This window comes from Eublepharis macularius, chromosome 12 (assembly GCF_028583425.1).
Source record: "Eublepharis macularius isolate TG4126 chromosome 12, MPM_Emac_v1.0, whole genome shotgun sequence".
NCBI classification, from domain to species: Eukaryota; Metazoa; Chordata; class Lepidosauria; order Squamata; family Eublepharidae; genus Eublepharis; species Eublepharis macularius.
Genome location: NC_072801.1, coordinates 13078452 through 13101268, shown reverse-complemented (window position 1 = coordinate 13101268; position 22817 = coordinate 13078452). Strand labels below are relative to the sequence as shown.

Sequence of the window (22817 nt, the reverse complement as noted above, 5' to 3'; positions counted from 1 at the left end):
GAGCTTCATGGTGGGCTTTGAATACAGCCAGGGCTTTTTTTCTGGGGAAAGAGGTGGTGGAACTCAGTGGTGGGACTCAAGACCGCACAATGACGTCACTTTGGGTCAGCTGGAACGGGGGGGGGGTTAAAGTTTAAATTGCCCTCGGTGAAAATGGTCACATGGCCGGTGGCCCCGCCCCCTGACCTCCAGACAGAGGGGAGTTTAGATTGCCCTCTGCGCCGCCGAGCGGTGCGGAGGGCAATCTCAACTCCCCTCTGTCTGGAGGTCAGGGGGCGGGGCCACCGGCCATGTGACCATTTTCAAGAGGTGCCAGAACTCTGTTCCACTGTGTTCCCACGGAAAAAAAGCCCTGAATACAGTTCTCCAGGTTTCTAATCTGGCGCTCCACCCGCTACACTGCAGGGTTTCCCCCCCTTTGGGAGTTTCAGTTGCCCTCACTGGGCCGCAGCCGTATGGTCACCTTTGCCATCAGCCTGTGAGACCGTGGGAGCTCAATAGGAGACGATTGTTATTCTAAGCTCATGCCTCGATTGATTGGTACTGTAAGGTCACAGCAAAGGCTGAGAGGAGGCGGAAGAGCACAAAGAGATCCTGCTGGGATAAGGTCACGTCCTATCAGTTACACTACTCTGCAGAGGCTGGCATGCAATCCATCACCCTCATCCTCCCAGCCCCATCAATATCACATTTTGAGGCCACGGAGGCTGGATTCAAAGGGCAAGGCGCTGTTCCAGCCTGAAGTAGATCCATGGAGATAGGCATGTATGCTCTGCCTCTCTGGAAGAGGCAACCAGCTTTTTAAGACACCGTGCCTAGTGACAAGTGCTTCAGTGGGATCAGGGTGCTTCTCGGCTTTGTGGGATTTGAATGGTCAAGTTGGGTAGGGAGCTCATATTCTGGAGTAGAGGGTTTGGAGTTCGAATCCCAGGAGGACAACAGGGCAGGGCTGTATCCCAGAGTGACAGACTCTCTTGGGGCTCCACGTAGACACCAAATGGGGCTCCTGGAGGTGTCTTGGATGGTCCTTCTGCCCTCCTTTTTCTGAGGGGCTCAGAGCAGCACATGGCTCTCTCCTCCTGTTCTTTATCCTCACAACAACCCTGTAAAGTAGATTAGGCTGACGGTCAATTCACACGTTACAAAATCCTGGTGTCCCCCGCATGTCTACCACAGGAAGGCTTAAGTGCTCCTCTCTGTGCTGCAGAGGAGTTAGCCGTGTTAGTCTGTGGTAGCAAAATCAAAAGGAGTCCAGTAGCACCTTTAAGACTAACCAATGTAGCATAAGCTTTCGAGAATCAAGTTCTCTTCGTCAGATGCATGATACAGAGACTGGTCAAATATAGGAGGGAGAGAAGAGGCAATTGGGGGGGGAAGGGGGAGGGAGCAACCAAAACATTCCTTTGCTAGTATATGTAAACATCTCTGTGCTGTTTCCCCAGCTTAAAGCAGTTTGGGGGAGCTGCGATTTGCTTCATTGGGAAAACTGATGCGTAATGATGGGGTACAATCAATGGAGAAAACAGCATCTGCCCTGGGCATTTCAGGTGAGGAAAACAGTCTCTGGGATGGGGAGGCTTATCCAATCAGGCTCACACACACCTGAAAAGTACATCCTGGCTCCACTCAGTGAGCATCATGGTAGAGCAGAGATTCGAATCTAGGTCTCCCCTTGTCCTAATCTAACCCTGTTACCACTACACCAAATGTGCTCTTATGATCCCTTCATGTGGGTTGCCAACATGGCTGTCCAGAATCTTATAGAAATTTCTCTGAGTGTGTGCCCCAAAAGCCTCCCTAGAGTTTTCCCACCATGCACAGGGGGTTCCTCACAACCGATGCCAAAAAAGGGTTCCCTGCCAGTTAAATAGTAACCACCACCACCCCGAGCGCTGTGTTGCACAGCAGCGTGCAAGTGGGTATGTGTTTGTTATGGGAAACAAACACGTGCTTGTACATTCTCTAGCCGTTACAGAGCTCGAGAGGTTACTTTCCATGAGTAGGCAAAATTAAAGAACCCAACCTTTCTAAGCTGGGTTGAGTTACGTAACTATCTGACTCCACCCCTCTCTCATAAAAAGCCTAAACTCAACCTGGTTTCGTCTAACAAGAGCAGAGTGCATCATCATAAGACATTGCGAAACTGTTACCTTTAGCTCCAAACCTTGATCGAAAAGCACAGAAAGGTGCAAGTAAGTCAAAGAAAGATCAGCTAACCAGGAGTCAAGATGGATCTTCTCCCAGGATTTTCCACCGAGACATGGTTACTTCTTGTCGTTCTCCTGGGCCTTCTAATGCTGTATGTATTATTTTGCTGTTTGGGTTTTTTTTTTTGCTGTAATGGGCCGTTTTCACACTGCTTACCGGCCACGGAACATTGTGCCGAGTTCCTGGAACAACAGCGTCTTCCTGGCACGATTTCGCACAAGAATGGGAGTTCTTGCGCGAAATCGCACCAGGAAGACACTATCGTTCTGGGAGCTCGGCGCGATGTTCCGTGGCCGGTAAGCAGTGTGAAAATGGCCATGCTGTTTTCTGATATGTGAAAGGGGGAAAATAGATTGTAATTCTGCTGGTTCTCTAAAGACTGTAGAAACTTCTCAACCACAAGGTATCCCTAGACTGAGAGACCCCAAAGGTATCTTGAGTATAAGGAAAGGGCATTTTGACCTGCACCCAGGTGTGTTTTCAAACAGGATAGGAACAGATTGTGCAGGTGCATGGCGATAACAAGGCCATCATGATATATGAAAAACACAAGCTTCTGACTACCAGACAAGCCAACCGACTAATTTCTGCCACAATGGACCATTAAATTAGATTAAGTGTTTAAAAACTTTGCTGGAATTTAACATTGACCTTTATACTTAGTGAACCAGAATTAAGATTTCCACTTTTAAAAAATGGTCATGGTACTCCACTTGCCACCTGTAGTCTCTCCCACCTTCCAGGTATCCATTTCCATGCCAGCACATGCTGCACCTGTTGAATACCACCTACCTGCACAAATGCTACTGTGGCGTGAGAGGAAAAACTGGGTGCCCTTTTATTAGTCAAGAGTTTGTGAGCAATCTTAAGTGGATCTTCTCAAAAGCAAGCCCTACTTTATTCAGTGGGGCTCACTCCCAGGCAAGAGCATTGTTAACTTTCCCTAAACTTGTAAAAATCCACTTTTTATCAGTGTGATATTGGGATTATTTAACATCCCCCAGTTCAGTCAGATGTGACTGAGGATGGGTCAGCGACTGCAAATGTTAAAAAGTCTGCAAAGGGTGATTGTTTATAGTATAGGATAGAACTCTACCAGAATGATACCTAGAGATATTAAAAATAGTCAGAATTCCTTGGGAGTACTATAGACAACTGTTCCTTACTTATTTCATCTCAAAAGCTTTCTGGTGATACAATTAGTACTTTCATACTTTAATGATACTGCTCATACAGCCGATTCAGCTCTGAACAGCGTCACACTAGGATTAAAATAAGAGAAAATGGATTAATACGTAACTGAGAAAGGAAATTGGCAACTGCCAATGTAATATTAAAATCCACCCCTGCTAAAAAAACCTCAAATTGTCCCCTACACAGCTAGAGTCCTGGATATAAGGTTTTATCCAACTATCTCTTGCCATATTGAGCATGTCACAGTTGAACAATGTTGAAGAGCAGGGCTTTTTTCTGGGAAAAGAGGTGGTGGAACTCAGTGGTGGAACTCAGGACCGCACAATGATGTCACTTTGGGTCAGCTGGAACAAGGGGGGAGTTTTAAAAAGTTTAAATTGCCCTAGGTGAAAATGGTCACATGGCCGGTGGCCCCACCCCCTGATCTCCAGACAGAGGGGAGTTTAGAGTGCCCTCCGTGCTGCTGGAGCGGCACAGAGGGCAATCTAAACTCCCCTCTGTCTGGAGATCAGGGGGTGGGGCCACCGGCCATGTGACCATTTTCAAGAGGTGCCGGAACTCCGTTCCACCATGTTCCCGCTGAAAAAAAGCCCTGTTGAAGAGTGTCTCTTTGGCCAGAGCCACATTGGCACACTCGCTCAGAAGAATAAGGCACCTTATTTAGATGTACCAGCAGCAATCCTAATACAATTAGTAATAATTTTAAAAAGCAGTACTGAATCATTGACAGCTCAGCAAGGCCATCCAAGGAACTGCCCCTCACTGGGCACAGATTCTGGCTGCCATTCATGAAAATATAATTGGGATCTAGGGTTGCCAGCCTCCAGGTAGTGGCTGGAGATCTCCTGGAATTACAACTGGTCTCCGTGCCACAAAGATCAGTTCACCTGGAGAAAATGGCTACTTTGGGGGGTGGACTCTATGGAATTATGCCATGCCAAGGTCCTTTCCCTCCCCAAACCCCACTTTCTCCAGGTTTCTCCAGGTTTCACTCCCCAGATCTCCAGGAATTTCTCAACTTGGAGCTGGCAACCCTATTGGGATCAGAGACTGTAACCAATCAACCATCCATCGTGCCTTGACCAATGGAGGGCCTTTTCTTTCCACGTCTAATTTTGAAATTGCTTTAACATTTAAGAACAGTTGTGTGGGAAAGCAGTATATGAATATGATGCATCAAAAATGATCAATTCCCTTACCTGATCTGCCGCATCCGCCTAAAGTAACACATGGTTAAACAAGCCCCTTCACCACGAGGGAGGTTAGTTAAATCACCAATAACTTGAGAATGTAGTGTATCATTTCTTCCTATTCAATTCAACAGGGGGTCCAACAGACCCCATTGCCTTTCTAATAACAGAATTTCATTCAATGTACACACAAATACCTACACTGGAAGGGGAAATGCAGGAGAATATATGGACTTAAACACGGCAAATGTTGAGGGGTGTAGTTTGACACTTTTCCAGTATTTTTTTTGGGGGGGGGGTCAGTTATGACTCTGTAAGTGCTGAAGATTTAACCAATGTTATGGAGGCCACATCAGCAGGTGCACACATTATTTAGAAAGCTGAAAATGAGAGGAAAGGAAGGAGAGAAAGCGGAGTATGTTTCTTGCTGATGACAGCGTGCCTGTCCTGGCATGGTGACAATCCAAAGGCTGCCCTGAAGGAAAAACGTGTAATGAAGAGGTTTAGAACAGTAAAAACAAGGAAACAGAACAGTGAAAAGGAAAGAAGAAACAATATTTGAAATGAGGAACCTGCAGTTGGCCTTGGACAGTTTTGTCTACACGTGCAGATAACGGGGTGGTTCAGTACTCAAGACAGGAGAAAGGACCGTACCACTTGAAACTGCAAGCGGTTGTTTGCGGCTTGCCTTGGAACTGACAGGGACAGCAGGAGAGGAAGGTGTTTGAGATAACAAAACACACCGAGCTGGCCCTGGCCTTGAACCATTCAGCAGTGTTTAGCCTTCTACAAAGCAGCTGATGGTTCCTATATCATTCTGGTGTTTGCTATGTGGGAGGAGAGATCAATGCATGAGTGCATACACGCTCGGGCAAACACAGGCACACCCCTATTCTTCCCAGCTATTTTCAGCATATGAAAAGAAAAAAAAATACAGTACTAATGCAATCATTTATGACTTGACTGGCCACAAACTAGTTCAAACAACTTATAATTCATTGCCGTGTCTTCTGTGCAGTCCCAAATGGGAACCGCGCATGCGCAGGCCAGCCTACATGCTCAGAGTCACTCTGGAAATTGTGTGTGTGTTATGTGCCATCAAGTCATCTCTGACCTCTGGCGACCTTATGAACATGAGACCTTCAAAACGTCCTGTCATTAACAGACTTGCTCAGAACTCTGGAAATTAAAGATGGAAAAATGCTTGTGTAGGTCTGGTGTTCGTGTGGGTTAACAGGGCCTACAGTGTGGCTCTTTTGGTTGACAGTAGATGTGAATGTGGCTCTTTGTCAGCCACAGACTGTATCCCACTGCTATAACACTGCTTACCCTATAACCAAGTATTCATGCTAATAGAAAGTCGTAACTTTTGTTTTCATGGGATGTTTGGACTGGGTCTGGGGAGGGCAGGTTCAAGGTCTTTTGTCACCACAAATGGGAGCCTGGCTTGGGCCTGGCTGGCAGTAGCATGAACCCAGATGATGATAACAACCAATCTCCTCTCAGGCTGCTGACTGCTCACCAGGTCCCCACAGCGGATCAACGGCTTCCACATGGCCGTGCCTTAATGTTTGGGTACTCTGGCCAGGGCCTGTTCCACAGCCAGAGTATCCAAACATTAAGGGGATGTGAGGGGAGTGGTGTGAAGGCGGATGCTCAGAGACAGTCTGTACTGGAGGGCACATGGTGGCTCTTGGAGACCCACCCTGCAGCTCCACCTTCCAGTTCCAGCCAGCACCTCTGTTGGCACTAGGAGCCAGAAACCAGGTTTTCCATTGTATATCTGGCAGTGACAAAAGTGTTCATCTTTTCCTCAGGCAAACAGCACTGACTTCCCGCTGAGCTCCAAAGTCAAAGTGTTGTATTCTCCTGAGAGGCAGTGGTTAGAGTGCTGGAGAAGCATCTGGGAGACACAGGTTGAGATCCCCACACTGTCACGGGAGCTTGCTGGGTGACCCTGGGCTAGTCGCTCTCTCTCTCTCAACTTAGCCTACCTCACAGGGTGGTTGTGAGGATAACAACAACAACATTCAATTTATATACCACCCTTCAGGGCAACATAACACCCACTCCGAGCAGTTTACAAATTGTGTTATTATTTTCCTCACAATAATCACCCACTGAGGTGGGTGGGGCTGAGAGAGCCCTGAGAGAGCTGTGACTGACCCTAGGTCACCCAGCTGGCTTCAAGCGGAGGAGTGGAGAATCCAACCCGGCTCTCCAGATTAGAGTCCCGCGCTCTTAACCAATACACCAAACTGGATAAAATGGAGGAGGGAAAAATGATATAAGCCACTTTGGTTACCCATTAAGGAGAAATGCAGCGGCGGAGGGGGATAATGGAAGTAAATAAATAAATTAATTATTGTGGAGAAAAGCAGCGTGTATTTAAGTAAATAAATATTCTATCCATGATGGTTATATCTCACCTTTAAATCTTTTTTATTAAAAAATAGATATGGAATATGGCCGTTCCGTATGTTCAAGAGGTTAGGAATTCCAGGCCCCATGCCGCTACCTTTCTTTGGGACCGTCTTAAATTACCGCCACGTGAGTATTTGAGAAATTCATACCCTGCCTGCAAGCTTCCCCCATTGGAAACAGAGTGCTGGTTTACAGGGTGAGTTCCAGCAGTGAGATTTCTCTCTCCCTCAATGTCTTCCCCAGGGTTTTGTGAAGTTTGATAGCAGTTGTTACAAGAAATATGGGAAAATCTGGGGGTAAGTAAGCTTTTTAATACCAGATTGTATTTCTGAGAATGGCCCAATAGCCCAAGGAGGAAGTGCTCTCAAATAATGCTTTATCTGCAATTGGACCTTTTAGATAGGTCTCTAAAGCTATGCAGTAATCTGTCATTCTTTCCACCTGAAATGACTATTGTTATTTTTAACCCCTGAAGGCCAATGATGGTTTAGTGTTTAGAATGTTGGAGCAGAACCTAGAAGACTTGGGTTCAAATCTCCACACTGCAACAGAGCTTGACCTTGGGCCAATTGCTCACCTTCACAGCCTGCCCTCCCTCACAGGACTGCTGTGATGGTAAAATGGGGAAGAGAGAACCATGTGTACTGTTCTGAGCTCCTTGGAGAAAGAGCTGGTTTAAAACATACTAGATAGATAGACAAGCATACTAAAGGCCTGTAGCCATATTCTGCCGGCTATTTCAAAAACAGCATGCGAGTGTCTATCTTCTTCTGTAGACCTTTTTTCTCTGTTCACTCTCTCAGTTTTCCTTCTCTTCATTCTTCTGGCCTATTCCCAGTTTTCCAGCCATTTCCATGATCTCTGCCTTTCCCTCCTGCTACTTCCTTGCACTCTTCTACCAGTGCTGCCTCACTATGACATCAGAGAAGTTTAACCAATCAGCGGACAGTGACCCTTCTGCATACCCTACCTCTCTGTGACATTAGGGCAACTGCAACCGACACGAGAGGCACCATCTCCACCATTTACCATTACAGACACTCTCAGCATATTGTAATATACATTTTCATCAGAAGAACCCAACCTTACTTTCTTATTCTTACTGCAGAATTTATGATGGCCGGCAACCTATATTAGCTGTATTGGATCCCATCATCATCAAAGCCATACTAGTGAAAGAGTTCTATACCACCTTTACCAACCGCCGGGTAGGCATCCAAGTTTTAACACTTCATTGGTATGGTGGGAAGGGGGATATTTGGGCATGCCCCTGCATAAATGCCAAAAATGACTGGGAGCCAAGCTCTCGGTCGAAACTCCAAAGTTCAACTCGTCATGCAATCACCAACTTACCCAGGGCTCACTGGTTTCCCACGTTCCAGCTGGAGACCTCTGAAGTATCAGGTCTGGGATCGGTCACAAGTTCAAATCTTGACAGTGTCACTTATCTAGGGAAGGATGCACAGCGTCTGTACTCTTACATGCTTTCCTCTTTCACCTCTAGAAACTTGGCTTAGCAGGGATATTGGAGAGCGCAGTTTCAATAGCACAGGATGAACAGTGGAAGAGGATTCGCACCGTGCTGTCACCGACCTTCACCAGCGGGAAGCTGAAGGAGGTAAAAATGCATCGAAGGGATAGGGGGCGATCCTAAACAGATCCAGAGGAGTTAGCCGTGTTAGTCTGTAGTAGCAAAATCAAAAAGAGTCCAGTAGCACCTTTAAGACTAACCAATTTTATTGTAGCGTAAGCTTTCGAGAATCACAGTTCTCTTTGTCAGATGCATGGAGGGCAGAAAGAGAAACTGGTCAGATATAGAGGAGGAGAGGGGGCGGGGCAGGGTAGATGCAAACAGCTCCTTCTGATATGCAGATGCAAACAGCTCCTTCTGATGTGGAGATCAGTTTGCTTCTGTAAAGGTTCAGAGGACTTAGCCGTGTTAGTCTGTAGTAGCAAAATCAAAAAGAGTCCAGCAGCACCTCCAAGACCAACCAATTCCACTGCAGCACAAGCCTTCAAGAACCACAGCTCTCCCCGCCAGATGCATCTGACAAAGAGAACTGCGATCCCCGAAAGCCCACGCCAGGTGCCACTGGACTCCCCCTGACCCCGCCTCTGTAAAGGAAATCAGTTACCGGTGATAATGAGATAACCATTCATAGTCCCTATTCAGTCCCAGCTTGACAGAGTCAAATTTACATATGAATTCCAATTCAGCAGCTTCCTGTTGGATTTTGTTTTTGAAAGGTTTCTGTTGAACTACAGCTAAACAGTGTTACTCTAGTCTAAGAGCATTGATTTCAATGGCCTTAGACTGGAGTCACTCTGCTCAGGATTGCACTGTAAAATCATGATTTACTCAGCACTTGCACTGGCAGCTATCACATGTGTGGCCTTCCACTTTTCCTAGCATTATTGATTTTTCCAGTGCGTCTTGTCTTTTCAGGATGTGACCAAAGTATGGTAGTCTCAATTTTGTCATTTTAGCTTCTAGGCTTGATGGGATCTAGAACCCACTTATTTTACTTTTAGCCGTCCGTGGTATCTGCAAAATATAAACAAATATCACTTACCCAGCTCAGATACATTTTATATAGCCTACCCTGTCCCTACTTTATGACTAGCAAGAGCAGTTACAGCATAGCGTAAAATACATTTGATGAAATCCAGACTTCAAATCTCATCTAAGCCATCGATTTGCTAGGGGGAAACTGACCAACAATGCCATACTATACAGAGCTGCTCTCTTCCAAGACTGGAAAAGAGCAAGAGTCCAGTAGCACCTATAAGACTACAACATTTGTGGTAGGGTATGAGCTTTCATTCACAGCTCACTAAAGCTCATACCCTACCCCAAATGTTGTTAGTTTTGTAGGTGCTACTGGACTCTTGCTCTTTTCCGCTGCTACAGACAGACTAACACAGCTACCCACCTTGATCTCTCTTCTGAGTCTATTGAAATCAGTGGGGCTTAAGAAGAGTATAAATGCTTAAGATTGCACTTTGGGGATTAATGTTCCTAGCATCTCAGGGCTGTTTGTAAGAATTATGGAGATAACGTCAGTTCGGTGCTTTGAATATTCAGGAAAGTACTGTATAAATGCTAAATAATATTGAGAGCCAGTATTGTGCATTAGTGTGCTAAACTAGTACTGGAGGTGGTGGAGAGTGCCCTCAAGTCATAGATGACTTATGGAGCCCCTGGCAGGGTTTTCATGGCAAGAGACTAAAAGAGGTGGTTTGCCATTGCCTGCTTCTGCAACCCCGGGCCTTCGTTGGAAGCCTCCCATCCAATTACTAACCAAGGCTGACCCTGCTTAGCTTCTGAGATCTGAAGAGCTCAGGCTCACCTGGGCTATCCAGGTCAGGGAAGATTACTATTGGGGACGCTGGGATTTAAATTTCCATTCTACCATGAAACTCCTTGAGTAAACTTAGCTCACTCTCTCTCACCTTAAACTACTTCACAGGACTGTTGTGAGAATAAAAAATGTCAGGGAACCTTATTTAGAAGACAGAACAACATAGGCCACTTTGGGTCTCCGCTGGGGGAAAGGTGGGTTATAAATTAAGAAAAGAAAGAAAGAAATTTTCTGCTCTCACCTTCCTGGTGAGACAGTGCAATAAAGATGTATTAATAGATAGATGTATAAAGAATATGTTACAGACCACATTAGCACACCAGCCAGTTTCACACCTCTACCTTTCTCAGGAAGAAGAAAAATAATTCAGCAGAGAAAGTTTTTTAAAAAAGCAATTGCACCACAGGGCTTCTCAGAACTCATTGGTGACTAAGGAGAAAACTGTACATGGCGTAAGAGGTACTTGCTGGTCGTGTCTTTCAGATGTTTCCCATTATAAAACAATACGGGGAAATTCTGGTGCAGAACGTGCAGAAGAAAGTGGACAGGGACGAGCCTATAGAGATGAAGGAGTAAGTAGTTTGACCGGAAAAAGATGCCAATCCTGTCCGAAGTAACTTTTTAATCCACCTACTATGGGCAATACAGATTGCCTGTCTGGAGTGGTGGCTGTCAGACTTTTTGCTGACATGCAAACTGGGGTGGGGTTATTTTTATCTGATAGACTAGATCATGGCTGTTTTCACACTGCCACGGAACATCGCAGTTCTCGCGTGAAATTGCGCCAGGAAGACGCTGTCGTTCCGGCAGCTTGGCGTGATGTTCCGTGGCCGGTAAGCAGTGTGAAAATGGTCCGTGTTTGTTACACAAACACATTTTATTGTGACGTCTCAGCGCAGCCCAACACCTTGAATTACATTAACACAAGTGTAAGTGGAGGAGCGAGTGTCACCTATTCCCCAGTTTAGACCCTAATTTTATTCCCCTATGCTAATTCTGGGGAGGGGGTCCCCCAATCCCAAAGAGTAGGATTTGTAGGGAGTTGATTATTTCATTCTAAGGAAGGAAAGGAGAGAACTCAATAAACAATCTCACAAATTGACAGAATGCCTTGATAAATACCAAAATTTTCCCTTTGGGTACCTAACATTTAACCATGGCCTTTTCCACACGGCTTACCTTGTTCCGGAAAACAGCGAAATCTCGCACAAATTCGTGCGAGAAGACACTTTTATCACGTCTTCTCATGCAATAACAGCGTCTTCTCGCACAATTTCGTGCGATAACAGCGTCTTCTCGTGAGATTTCGCTCTTTTCTGGAACAAGGTAAGCCGTGCGGAAATGGCCCATGATGATAGAATTCCCTCCCCTAAGGGTGTCACCACAAAGAAGGCCCTGTCCACACTTGCTACCCATCTTAACTCCAGAGGGAGCACACATTGCTGATGCGCCTCCAGTATCAATTACAATTTATGGACAGTTTAGCAAGGAGACAGGTGCTGCTCTGTCATGATTGCACACCCCCTCCCATTCCCCCACAAGCGAGTCACATTTCTTTGAGGTACGGTTGTACTTCTAGTGTCAGCAATCCGGTCACTGTTTAAGTGAGGGGTACAAAAACAAACTGGGATGACAGTCAATGTTTTCATGAACACACATAAAAACCTGCTTGGATGCTCTGTCTCTTCTTCTCCCACCCCAGCATCTTTGGTGCTTACAGCATGGACGTCGTCACTAGCACCTCTTTTGGCGTGAACATTGACTCCATGAACAACCCCAATGACCCTTTCGTCAAGGAGGTCAAGAAAATGACCAAGTTTAGCTCTTTCGACCCACTCTTTCTTTTGATGTGTAAGTTCTTTTCAGATTGCCAGAAGCCCTGCAAAGGTCGACATCCTTGTAAGATGCAGCTTTGGATGCCATCACATTTGGGCTCAGTTGGACCCAGGAGTGGCTGGTTCATTGCAGAAAATAAGTGTCTCTCTTGACGGTTTTAGCCCTATTAGCCTGCATCCTAGTCATTCAGCAAAGCATGGAAGAGCTTCTTAAGTTGAAGGAGGGCTCTTTAGACTGGAGGAAAATAGCAAAGAGTCCAGCAGCACCTTTAAGACTAACCAACTTTATTGTAGCATAAGCTCAAAAGCTTATGCTACAATAAAGTTGCATCTGACGAAGAGAGCTGTGGTTCTCAAAAGCTTATGCTACAATAAAGTTGCATCTGACGAAGAGAGCTGTGGTTCTCGAAAGCTTATGCTACAATAAAGTTGGTTAGTCTTAAAGGTGCTACTGGACTCTTTGCTATTTTGCTACTGTAGACTAACACGGCTAACTCCTCTGGATCTTAGACTGGTGGAACGTCCTGCATCTTGAAGTACCTGCCATCGTTAGTTGTACTTTGCCAGCTGGCAGGGATGTAGTCCAGTTTGCTCTTTTGGCTGGACCACGGTACTTTCAACTGGGCTCTGCAAAGTAGTGGAACACAAATCTCTCTTGGAATGTTGAGTGCTTTGGCCTCTTTCATAACAACCCTCAGCCTCTCCCCCCAGCCATCTTTTGTTTGTTCTTGGGTATCTCTCTCTCTGCTCTTAGAGGGTAACACTTCATGCATCTGAGAAAAGAGGCCCTGGCTTACAAACATTTATGCCATAATGTTAGTCTTTGAGGTGCTCTCAGGCCCCCGGGGGCTTAGCCACCTTCCCGCTGATATATCCCATCTTCTGGCTCCTGGCATGTGCACAAAACAATGGCAAATGTGCATTCTTGTGTATTTTGTGCATTCTTGTTATTTTCAGATTCTTAATGTGTGGGTGGGTTACGCTAGCAAGATGATCGTTAAGCTTGCAAGCCCTGAATGGTCTTCCCACAGTTACAGGAGGCAAACATTAGGTTTTTTGCTCCAGGGAAGTAGCTTCCTTCTCACCATGAGTTTCTCTCCCTTGGCAGTTGTGTGCCCATTCCTCATTCCTATCCTTGAGAAAATGAATGTGAACGTCTTCCCCAGTGACGCTTTGGATTTCTTCATGAGATCAGTTGGAAAAATAAAGGAAAAACGGAAGAAGGAAGGCAAAGGGGTAAGAATTGGGGCACTGCCTGATTCTGGAAGCAAAGACTTTCAGCGCAAAAAGGGGGGGGGGCTGTTTTTGCAGAGGTCTGAAACGCTCATCAAGAGCAACCTGCAAACATTTTCCATGATACTCCAACTCCTGGCCCCAGCACTCAGTTCACATGCCTGGAATGGCCAAAAGGTTGTTTTTCTTGACTTGGCAATAAAGGCTTAACACACCTTGGATCAGTGCCAAGAGATACTTAGCTGCTCCTTGTCCCAACTGGCAGCTGATTTAACACGATTTTCCCAAGGAGGTCTTTTTCTGCTTAGGAGCAGCGATGTCAACACGTGGCCCATCAGCTCTGACAATGCTACAGTGGCACTGAGAGCCACTAATGGAACTGAATTCGCAGCGAGGGCACAGTCACTGCTCCTAAACAAAACAAGACCTCTCTGAGAGCTACAACAACATAAAACCAGGTGGCAAAAAGATACTGCAGCTGACAGGCACACAATGGCTGAATGTTTTCACTTCTCTTCTTGGGCCCTGTTGAAAAGTCACCAGGCCGCAAACCCTCCCCCATTTTAGTTCTAATTAGACTCAAAGAACAAAACAGCACACTTGTTAGAGAAGACCAACGTTTATGTTGTCCAGGGCTCTACTTCAAACGGCAAGTTTTGGGTACACTTTCCATGTTGCTTCCCCTCAGCATTTAGTATTCAGAGAAGTATACTGCCTCTGAACGAAGAAGCTCCATTTAGCTATCATGGTTAATAACAACAACAACAACAACATTCTATTTATATACCACCCTTCAGGACAACTTAAGGCCCACTCAGGGTGGTTTACAAAGTGTGTTATCCTCACGACAATCACCCTGTGAGGTGGGTGGGGCTGAGAGAGTTCTGAGAGAGCTGTGACTGACCAAGGTCACCCAGCTGGCTTCAAGTGGTGGAGTGGGGAAATCAAACCTGGCTCTCCAGATTAGAGCCCTGCCGCTCTTAACCACTGCACCAAACTGGCTGTTGATAGACCTATCCTCTTTTCCCCTGTTCATCTCCCCATTGATCTGTTCATTTCTAGGACCGAGTGGATTTCCTGCAGCTGATGATAGACTCTCAAGGCACCAATGGCAAACAACAGAGCAATGGGGTGGATCATTCATTCAAAGGTAACGCCACACAAATCACCCCTACTACTTTGTGATTTGGGGGCCCATGAGCAGAGGTGGGCCCATGCATTCCCTGCTGGATATCAAAATGATCTGTTCTCATTTGGGAAAGGAACCACGGCAGGCAGTTCCAAATCTCACAATACGTGCAAAGTAGAAAGATACATCCAGGAAATGATAAGTGAACTTTTGGCACAGCATTGAGACTAGTGACGTGGTACCTGGCCTACAGCCCCAGCAGGACCACCATTCAGGCTCTGGTCAGAGTTGCTCAGAAGGTCAGAAACAGAAGGAGAGAATTCTCCGCTGGCATTTTCCTTTCTCTCAGGTTAAGGGAATCCTCAAGCGACAATTGCCCAAAGGCACGCCAAATCCTGGCTCCGGCACTCAGTTCAGATAGCTGGAATGGCCTAAAGGTTATTTTTCTTGACTTGGCAATAAATGTTTAACATACCTTGGATCAGTGCCAACAGAATCCACAAAGCAACCTTGGCAAGACATCAAGTCTTCTTTGGCGTGTTCTGCAAGCACAAAATAACAATACCCAGAAAATGGATCGCCGCTGCTCTTGGTGTTAACCAGGAAGTGCTTTTCTAGAGATTGAGGGAAGATTAAAAAGAAAAGAAAGAATGACATGTGAACTTTTATGGGGGGGAGACAAACAACATACTATGTTTTTGTTGTTATTGTACTACCTGAAAAAGAAGTTCAAGAAACTTCGAAACCTTTTCTCATCATGTCCTTAGTCGAGTCACACAGATCTTGACTGCCTGGTTCCCACGCTCTACTATGGCTCTATCTAGGACAAACACATACATCAGACCCTTGCATACAATTATGCAGTGCAAGCTCAAAAGCACACTGGAGTATTTGGGTTTCACTTTTTCTATCTCCATTTGTTCATAGGGTTGACTGATGTTGAAATTCTGGCCCAAGCGATCATCTTTATTTTCGCTGGATACGAGCCATCCAGCAATTCCCTTGGCTACACGGCCTACCTCTTGGCCACTCACCCCGATGTCCAACAAAAGCTTCATGATGAAATCGATACTATTCTACCCAACAAGGTAAGCACCTCCATTAGCACAATGAAGCCGGTGTATCTCTCTTGAGATCGCTCCCCCAATTAACAACATTCATCCCCCAAAACAAAAAAGGCCCCGTACAATCAACAGGCAGTCTTGCAATCCTGCAGCTGCTTTGAAGAGCACAGGAGTTACAATAACTGGTAATTGGTAAGATACAGGCTGTTTCTATACACTCTTAAAGGGACGGCTCACTCACTGAAGGCTGGCTGCTTTTTTCCAGGAATCGAGACGTCTCCATTTGCAAAATGCTTGTGGACCACTTGGCTTCCATTTTTTGGTGCATTTTCTGGGAATGCACTTCCCACGGTCAAAGAAAAGGTGCCAAAAATGGAAGCCAAATGACCCACAAACGTTTTGCAAATGGAGACGTTGCCAGTGTTTTGTGAGTGGGCCGTCCCTTTAAGGGCGTGCGGAAATGGCCACAATAACTTTTGGGGGGCAATTTCATTGCAAGACCTGAACGCTTCTGTCTTTTTGAAGATTTGTTCACTTTAGCCCTCATCTAGCTCCTGGAATAGCCCTCTGAGTAGCACCCCCTGCAACGGCTCTTCATAGAATCTCCAATTCCTTTTAAACTAAAAGTACCCTTCTGTTCTTATAAAAATACATCTGAAGGCATAAAGAGAAAATATTAAATAACTTTTAACAATTCCAAAAAAATAATAATTAATGGCTTGCTAGAAGTCTATGTACAGTACACTTTTAGTCTTATCTGGTTTCTAAGTCCACAGATAAGATGAGGTTATTTTATCCCCTTGATGGCAGGCTGAAGTTTTCACGTACTTGGGTAAAAATGGCAGACGAATGCTATGCACTCCTGACTTCCCAGTGAGGCAAGACTTTTCAGGGCCTGTGCTACCAGGTTTAGTTTTACTGGATAAGAATTTTTATTTTATTTTATGAATTCGACTTTTAGCCCTCCCTCCCCACAAGTGGGCTCAGGGCAGGTCACAACAAGGATAAAACAGCAAGCATAAATATAAATACATCCGCAGCAATAAAACCAATAAAACCACATCAAACCATAGCACTCCAAAAGTTGCAGTTCATTCTATTCATCCCGGCCAAAAACCGTGTGGAGGAGGGGGTTCCAGCTGTTCCGATCAGATCGTCTCATGAGAGTTGGGGTGGGAGGTAACAGGAGACCGGTAGGGAGGCTTATCAGATGGATACCTGGCAGGCCTCAGCCATATGCCCGGTGGAACATCTCTTTCTTGTGGGCCCGCTGAAAGGATAAAAGACCTCGGTGGGCCTGAGTATCTACAGACAAGAGAGTTCCACCAGGTTGGAGCCGGGACTGAAAATGCCCTGGCTGTGGTCGAGGCCAGTCCAGCCTCCCTGGGTCCAGGGAACACTCAACAAACTACTTAACAAAGCTATTGTTGACCAGCAATCCTGACAAGAAGAACTGGTCGTTTTTTCAGTTGGCGGTGGGGTAAACATCTATGATTTATTTTATTTTTTTTAGAGAAAGGAAACCTGCTTTAGACTCTTCTAAACATGACCAATCTTCTACTTTTTTTAATTTAAAAGGCTCCTCTTACTTATGATGCTATAATGAAATTGGAGTATCTCGACATGGTGATTAATGAATCACAGAGGCTGTATCCCCTTGGAGGACGGATCGAAAGGGTCAGCAAGAGAGACGTTGAGATAAATGGTGTGACTATTCCAAAAGACACGGTGGTGATGATTCCACCTTACATTCTGCATCGGGACCCAGAATACTGGGCAGAACCAGAGGAGTTCAGACCTGAGAGGTAACAGCCCTGTCCCCAAATCCTTATTTGCTGATTCACAGAGTATCTTTCTACATGAGACGCCTCAGTGCGTGTTCATCAAGTGTAAGAAGATACAATGTTAGATGGGAAGCATAGTTTAAAAAGACAGCGCCTGCGGAGATCGCTCCTCAGAGTGTTTGTTAATTTCATCTTCCCCTCCCAGAAGGCTCTGTCAATTTCACCTCTCCAGTCTAAAACTGTGTGAGATCACAACCAGAGGGCAGCTGGGAATGGAAATGGACTGGAGCTGCCTTCCAGAGCCGGGCTTAGACCTGGAGAGGTTATAGTGGGCTGAAGTTTCTTTTCTGGCATTTCACAGTCCCTTCACACAGCTCCTGTGTAAAGCCTTTGCCCTGCTGCAGGCTCTGTCTTTTTAAACTACCCTTCCCAGCTACCATTGCATCTCCCAACATGTGTTCTTCATGTGTCAGATGTCTCGTGTAGAGAGACTCACAGATTATAGAGTACACAGGTTGCGTCTGGTGTCCCCATTCTGTATCTCTTTGGCTTGGGCCCCCAATATTTATTGGGATAGCAGCATGGGGAGTGGGTTTAAGCCCTCCCACTCCAGTATTAGAGTGGTGGTATCAAATATTATCAAGCTGCAGCCAACTTATGATGACCCCATTGGGCTTTCAAGGCAAGAGGTGAACAGAAGTGGGTTGCCTTTGCCCGCTTCTCTGCACCGACCCTGGACTTCCTTGGTGGGCCCCATCGACGTACTAACCAGGGCCAACGCCACTTAGTTTCTGAGATCTGACAAGACTGGGCTAGCCTGAGCCATCCAGGTCAGGGCTTCGTCTTATTGTTCTGATCCAAATTTTAGTCTTCCTGCAAATAATGTCCTTTTAATGTTAAAGGAGTTGTTTAACACTGTAATATCTAGTTTATTGCTCAGACACCTAACCCTTTGCTACTCCGGTCAGCAAGTCTTTCATTTCTCTTTTCTGTTCTGAACACAACCAGGTTCAGCAAAGAGAACAGTGAAAACATTGACCCTTACACATACCTGCCCTTCGGAGCTGGTCCCCGGAACTGCGTTGGGATGAGATTTGCAATGGTCACTATGAAAGTTGCAATCGTAATTCTCTTGCAGCATTTCTCCTTCAGAACCTGCAAAGAAACCCCGGTGAGTGTCCCCTAAATGGTGGGAACTGTTAGGCTGTGCCTTCCAAGAACTTTAGGTAAATTTGGGAGAAGTTTTGCTCAATCAGATATTTTAACTGTATCAGACTCTGGTCACTGGGATCCTTTCCCTGTGGTGTGACTCTTTGCTTCCCCTTCGGTCTGTTTGTTCCTTAGTGTTGGAGACGGAAATGGGAAGTAAGGGGGACTGTGGTTCAATGGTCTTGAATGCAGAAGGTCTCACGTTCAGTCCCCAACATCTCCAATTAAAGACTCAGGTTGTCGGTGATGCCCGAGACCATGGACAGACACTGCCAGTCTGGGTAGACAATGACCTTGATACACCAACTGTCTGACTCCATATAAGGCAGCTTCAAAAAATTTTTTGTTTGTTGCAGCACCCCCCATCCCGGTTATAAAAACTGCCCTAGCCTGCTGCCGACGTTGGTATGCAAATGATAGCAGTATATGCCTTTCCTGAAGGCCATTAAGGAGGCAGGAGAAGTAATGGGCCAAGCTAGAAGTGATGAATGACAGTTGAACAGCAAGTGAACACTCACGTCACGTGTATTCCTCCCTGTTCACTTGCCCTCCACTTGCTCTCCACTCGATCACGTAGTGATCGAGTGGAGGGCAAGTGGAGGGCAAGTGAACAGGGAGGAATCTATGTGAGCCTGTTCACTTGTCGTTCAAGTGTCATTCGTCACTTCTAGCTTGGCCCGATGATTGAGTGGAGTGCAAGTGGAGCGCAAGTGAACAGGGAGGAATACACGTCAGTCTGTTCACTTGCCATTCAACTGTAATTCGTCACTTGTAGCTTGGCCCCCAGGTTACTTTTATTTAGACCAAGAAAATGTCTGTTTTCACATATCTTTGCATTGTGCAAAACTCATGAAACGAGGGCGTCATCATGGCATGATTTCCAACATCATCCCACCACAAAAATGGAATTATGATGGGGTGACATCAGAAATTGCACTGTGAAGATGCCCTCGTTCCGTGAGTTTTGCTCCATGTAAAGACGTGTGAAAATGGCCAACCTAAGAGTTAACATACCAGACGTCTAATCTGGTTCATGCAGAAGGCTTGTTGTTTAGTTAGGTTAACCAGCCTCCCGATTTATCCATATTTACTTGCTGGACCTTTCACGGCTGTTTCTTTTCTTCACTTGCTGCAGATTCCCCTGGAGCTGAGCGCTCAGTTATTCTTAATGCCAAAGAAACCCATTGTTCTGAAGTTGGTTCCACGAGAAAAGGAAGAATGAAGCCTGGCTGTGTTTCGGACATCTTTGCAGGTGATGCAAACTCTTGAGACATTGCACTGTGTTCAAGGCAGATTCTTGGAAGGGAAATTTAATTTGTTTGGAACGCAAGATCTGTCAACAGACTGATGGATGTTAATAGCTTTCATAACTATCCAAGTCAACATGATTCATCTGATTAAAGTTTATCTACATTAAACGTGGAGGTGTGGTGGTGGAGAGTGCTGTCTAGTCATAGCTGAGTTATGGCAAACCCCTAGTGGGGTTTTCAAGGCAAGAGACTAACAGAGGAGTTAGCCATTGCCTGCCTCTGCTTAGCAGCCCTGATCTTCATTGGAGGTCTCCCTTCCAACTACTAACCAAGGCCGACCCTGCTTAGCTTCTGAGATCTGAGGAGATCAGGCTCACCTGGGCTATCCAGGTGAGGGCATACTAAACATACATCAGCTCAATTTCTGTTTAACTGTCATGGCTTCCCAGCAGAGAATCCTGAGAACAGTGCTTCAGTAAGGAGGAATTGTTGTCAATCTCAGTGCACCCTGGAGGGAGGGAAGGAGTCAGCCAGACAGTACAGTAGGTTCATGCCCATCACGAACAAAGTCTGGCGTGCCTCTGAAATCTGAATGCGGTATTCAGCACTATATGAATGTTAAGTAACATTTCTGCATCCCGTTGCTAAAAACACTTTCTTGAACGTACTACCCATGCACCAAATACGCATGCCAAGGACGTGCAGATTGGTGCCCTTGCAGGCAACTCCCTTGAGGGAGGCTGAAGGCCTCGAGCAAAACTTCAGGGAGGAACTGATGACAGTGAAACATTTTGCACAGCTGAATACATCTTTTCTGGTGCAATGTGTCACTCAGAATAAGAGGGGGCCCACCAAAATGACGCTTCCAGCAACATTTGTACATCCCTTGACCTGTCCTGATGTGCCAGGCATTATGTACTGACCTGGTTTAAATAGTGTGTATGTGTGAGAGTCGCCAGTATGGCTCTGTGTTTACCAGCTTTTCTTCTTTTGTAAATGACGTCTCTTCCTCCACCCCAGTCCCCAATGTTAGAGCATTGGGGAGGAATCCTATAAATGAATAAGGGACGAGCATGCAGATGAGTTGGAACAGCAGTGAAATCATGTTCCAGGTGAGATTTGTCCCATAGGGAATCATTCCAGAGAGGGAGCTGCATTGGTCTGTTATGGCCAAAGAAAACAGGGATTTTTGAGTCACTTAAAAGACTTAAAACAATTTTTCTTCCAGCATAAAGCTTTTGCAGGCAAAAGCAGCTGGGAAGAAGTGGGATCTAGTCCATGAAAGCTTTATGCTGGAAGAAAAATTGTCTTGGTTGTTTAAAATAACTCAGTACTGCTGGATGGCTTTGTCCCTCAGTTTGACTTTCACTGGTTGTGGAACTCCCTGTCTGTGGAGGTTCACCACATTCTCAGCACCAGAATCTAAGGACTGCTGTTCTGGACCAGATGAAAGTCTACTCAGTCTCAGAGGAGTTAGCCTGTAGTTGCAAAATAGTAAAGAGTCCAGTAGCACCTTTAAGACTAACCAACATCATTGTAGCATAAGCTTTCAAGAACCACAGCTCTCTTCATCAGATGCTTTCTGACGATGCATCTGACGAAGAGAGCGGTGGTTCTCGAAAGCTGACGATGCATCTGACGAAGAGAGCTGTGGTTCTCGAAAGGTGATGATGCATCTGATGAAGAGAGGTGTGGCTCTCGAAAGCTGACAATGCATATGACGAAGAGAGTTGTGGTTTTTGAAAGCTTATGCTACAATAAAGTTGGTTAGTCTTAAAGGTGCTATTGGACTCTACTATTTCACTGTAAGTATGGCAGTCTGTTTCCTACTGCGGCCAGCCTAATGCCTTTGAAAAGTTCATGTTAATACACCCTTCTCCTCTTGTTTGTTCCCTAGCATCTAGTATTCAGATACACACTGCCACTGAACATGGAGGTTCGATTTAGCTAACAAAAGTACTAGCCATTGATAGACCTATCCTCCATCGATCTGCTTGCTCCTTTTAAAAAGCCATCACATTTAGTGGCCACTGCAATATCTTTGTGACCGAGAAGCCAACGTTTTGGGTGTTTTCCACCCCATATGCCACTATATGAGGAAAATGCCAGACGTAAGGCACAATTGCTCAAAGCGTGACATTGAACCTCCAAAGAGGAAAGAAGGAGCCATTAAACAGAGAGCATTCACTCCTGAACTGCCACCTGCAAGTGAACCAAAATTGGAAACGATCTTAATTAAAGACAGCAATACATATCCTGGAGAAATAACTAGGCAGCTTAATTAATAGCTTCAAAAGAGAAGAAGAAAAGCCACTGAAGGATTCTTAAGGCCTTCACCAGACAAGATGTATTATTTTTTCCTTGGAATGAGCAATTGTTACTCAAGCAATGATAATGCATTTTTTTAAACCCATGCGTGCCCAGTGAACTGAAATTTTAGAAATGAAAGTATTAGCATACATACATCCCCAGCTCATTCTTTGAAAGCTTGAAACAAAAAAAAATTAAATAATTTCCCAAGCAGAGGCAGGTACAGCTCCAGCCACTGTGAGGCAATTAAAACCAAACTTTCTTTAGAGACAAGATCGGCTGTGGTTTAGTGGATTAAAAACCTTTGGTTAAATGCAGGTTTAACCTTGTATGCCCCAGTAAATTTTTGTACTATTACTTAGGGCTAACAGATTGCCACTATCAAATACAATAAGAGTCAGACAAAGTTTATGAACTATGATGTTTAATGGTTATAAACCATCATTGTTTTATTTTTCTTCGGCAAACAAATATACATTATGCCATTGTAATGTCAAACAAGAATAAACTATTACTCATAATCACAACAGAAAACCCTGTCTTCATGTCTTTTGTTGGCAATGTAGCACAAAAATGTACACTCTCAATCAGTAAGATGCTTCAGTGAGATCAGAAAGCTGACACT

At 45.3% G+C, this 22817-nt stretch overlaps 1 protein-coding gene across 2 annotated transcripts; it reads left to right on the top strand.

The window, feature by feature from the left end:
- The first annotated feature begins 2086 nt into the window (after positions 1–2086).
- On the top strand, positions 2087–22744 carry LOC129338280 (cytochrome P450 3A9-like). Of its 2 annotated transcripts, XM_054992363.1 has the most exons (14): positions 2087–2299; positions 7049–7142; positions 7260–7312; positions 8125–8224; positions 8521–8634; positions 10862–10950; positions 12081–12229; positions 13322–13449; positions 14509–14596; positions 15503–15663; positions 17218–17444; positions 18432–18594; positions 19768–19884; positions 21780–22744. In XM_054992363.1, exons 1-13 carry the CDS (start codon positions 2229–2231, stop codon positions 19852–19854), a joined length of 1524 nt encoding a protein of 507 aa, XP_054848338.1. In that variant the 5' UTR covers positions 2087–2228; the 3' UTR covers positions 19855–19884; positions 21780–22744. The 2 variants fall into 2 exon arrangements, with proteins under 2 accessions (XP_054848338.1, XP_054848337.1); XM_054992362.1 differs by lacking the exon at positions 21780–22744 and having other exon boundaries at positions 2088–2299; positions 19768–20054.
- The last annotated feature ends 73 nt before the right edge of the window (positions 22745–22817 follow it).

Excerpts from the sequence above, each read along its gene's own strand:
- LOC129338280 (XM_054992363.1), top strand. The coding sequence starts at position 2,229 with ATGGATCTTCTCCCAGGATTTTCCACCGAGACATGGTTACTTCTTGTC. Across the intron at positions 2,300-7,048 it reads CTCCTGGGCCTTCTAATGCT|ATATGGAATATGGCCGTTCC; the intron begins GTATGTATTATT and ends ATTAAAAAATAG. Across the intron at positions 7,313-8,124 it reads AAATATGGGAAAATCTGGGG|AATTTATGATGGCCGGCAAC; the intron begins GTAAGTAAGCTT and ends TTCTTACTGCAG.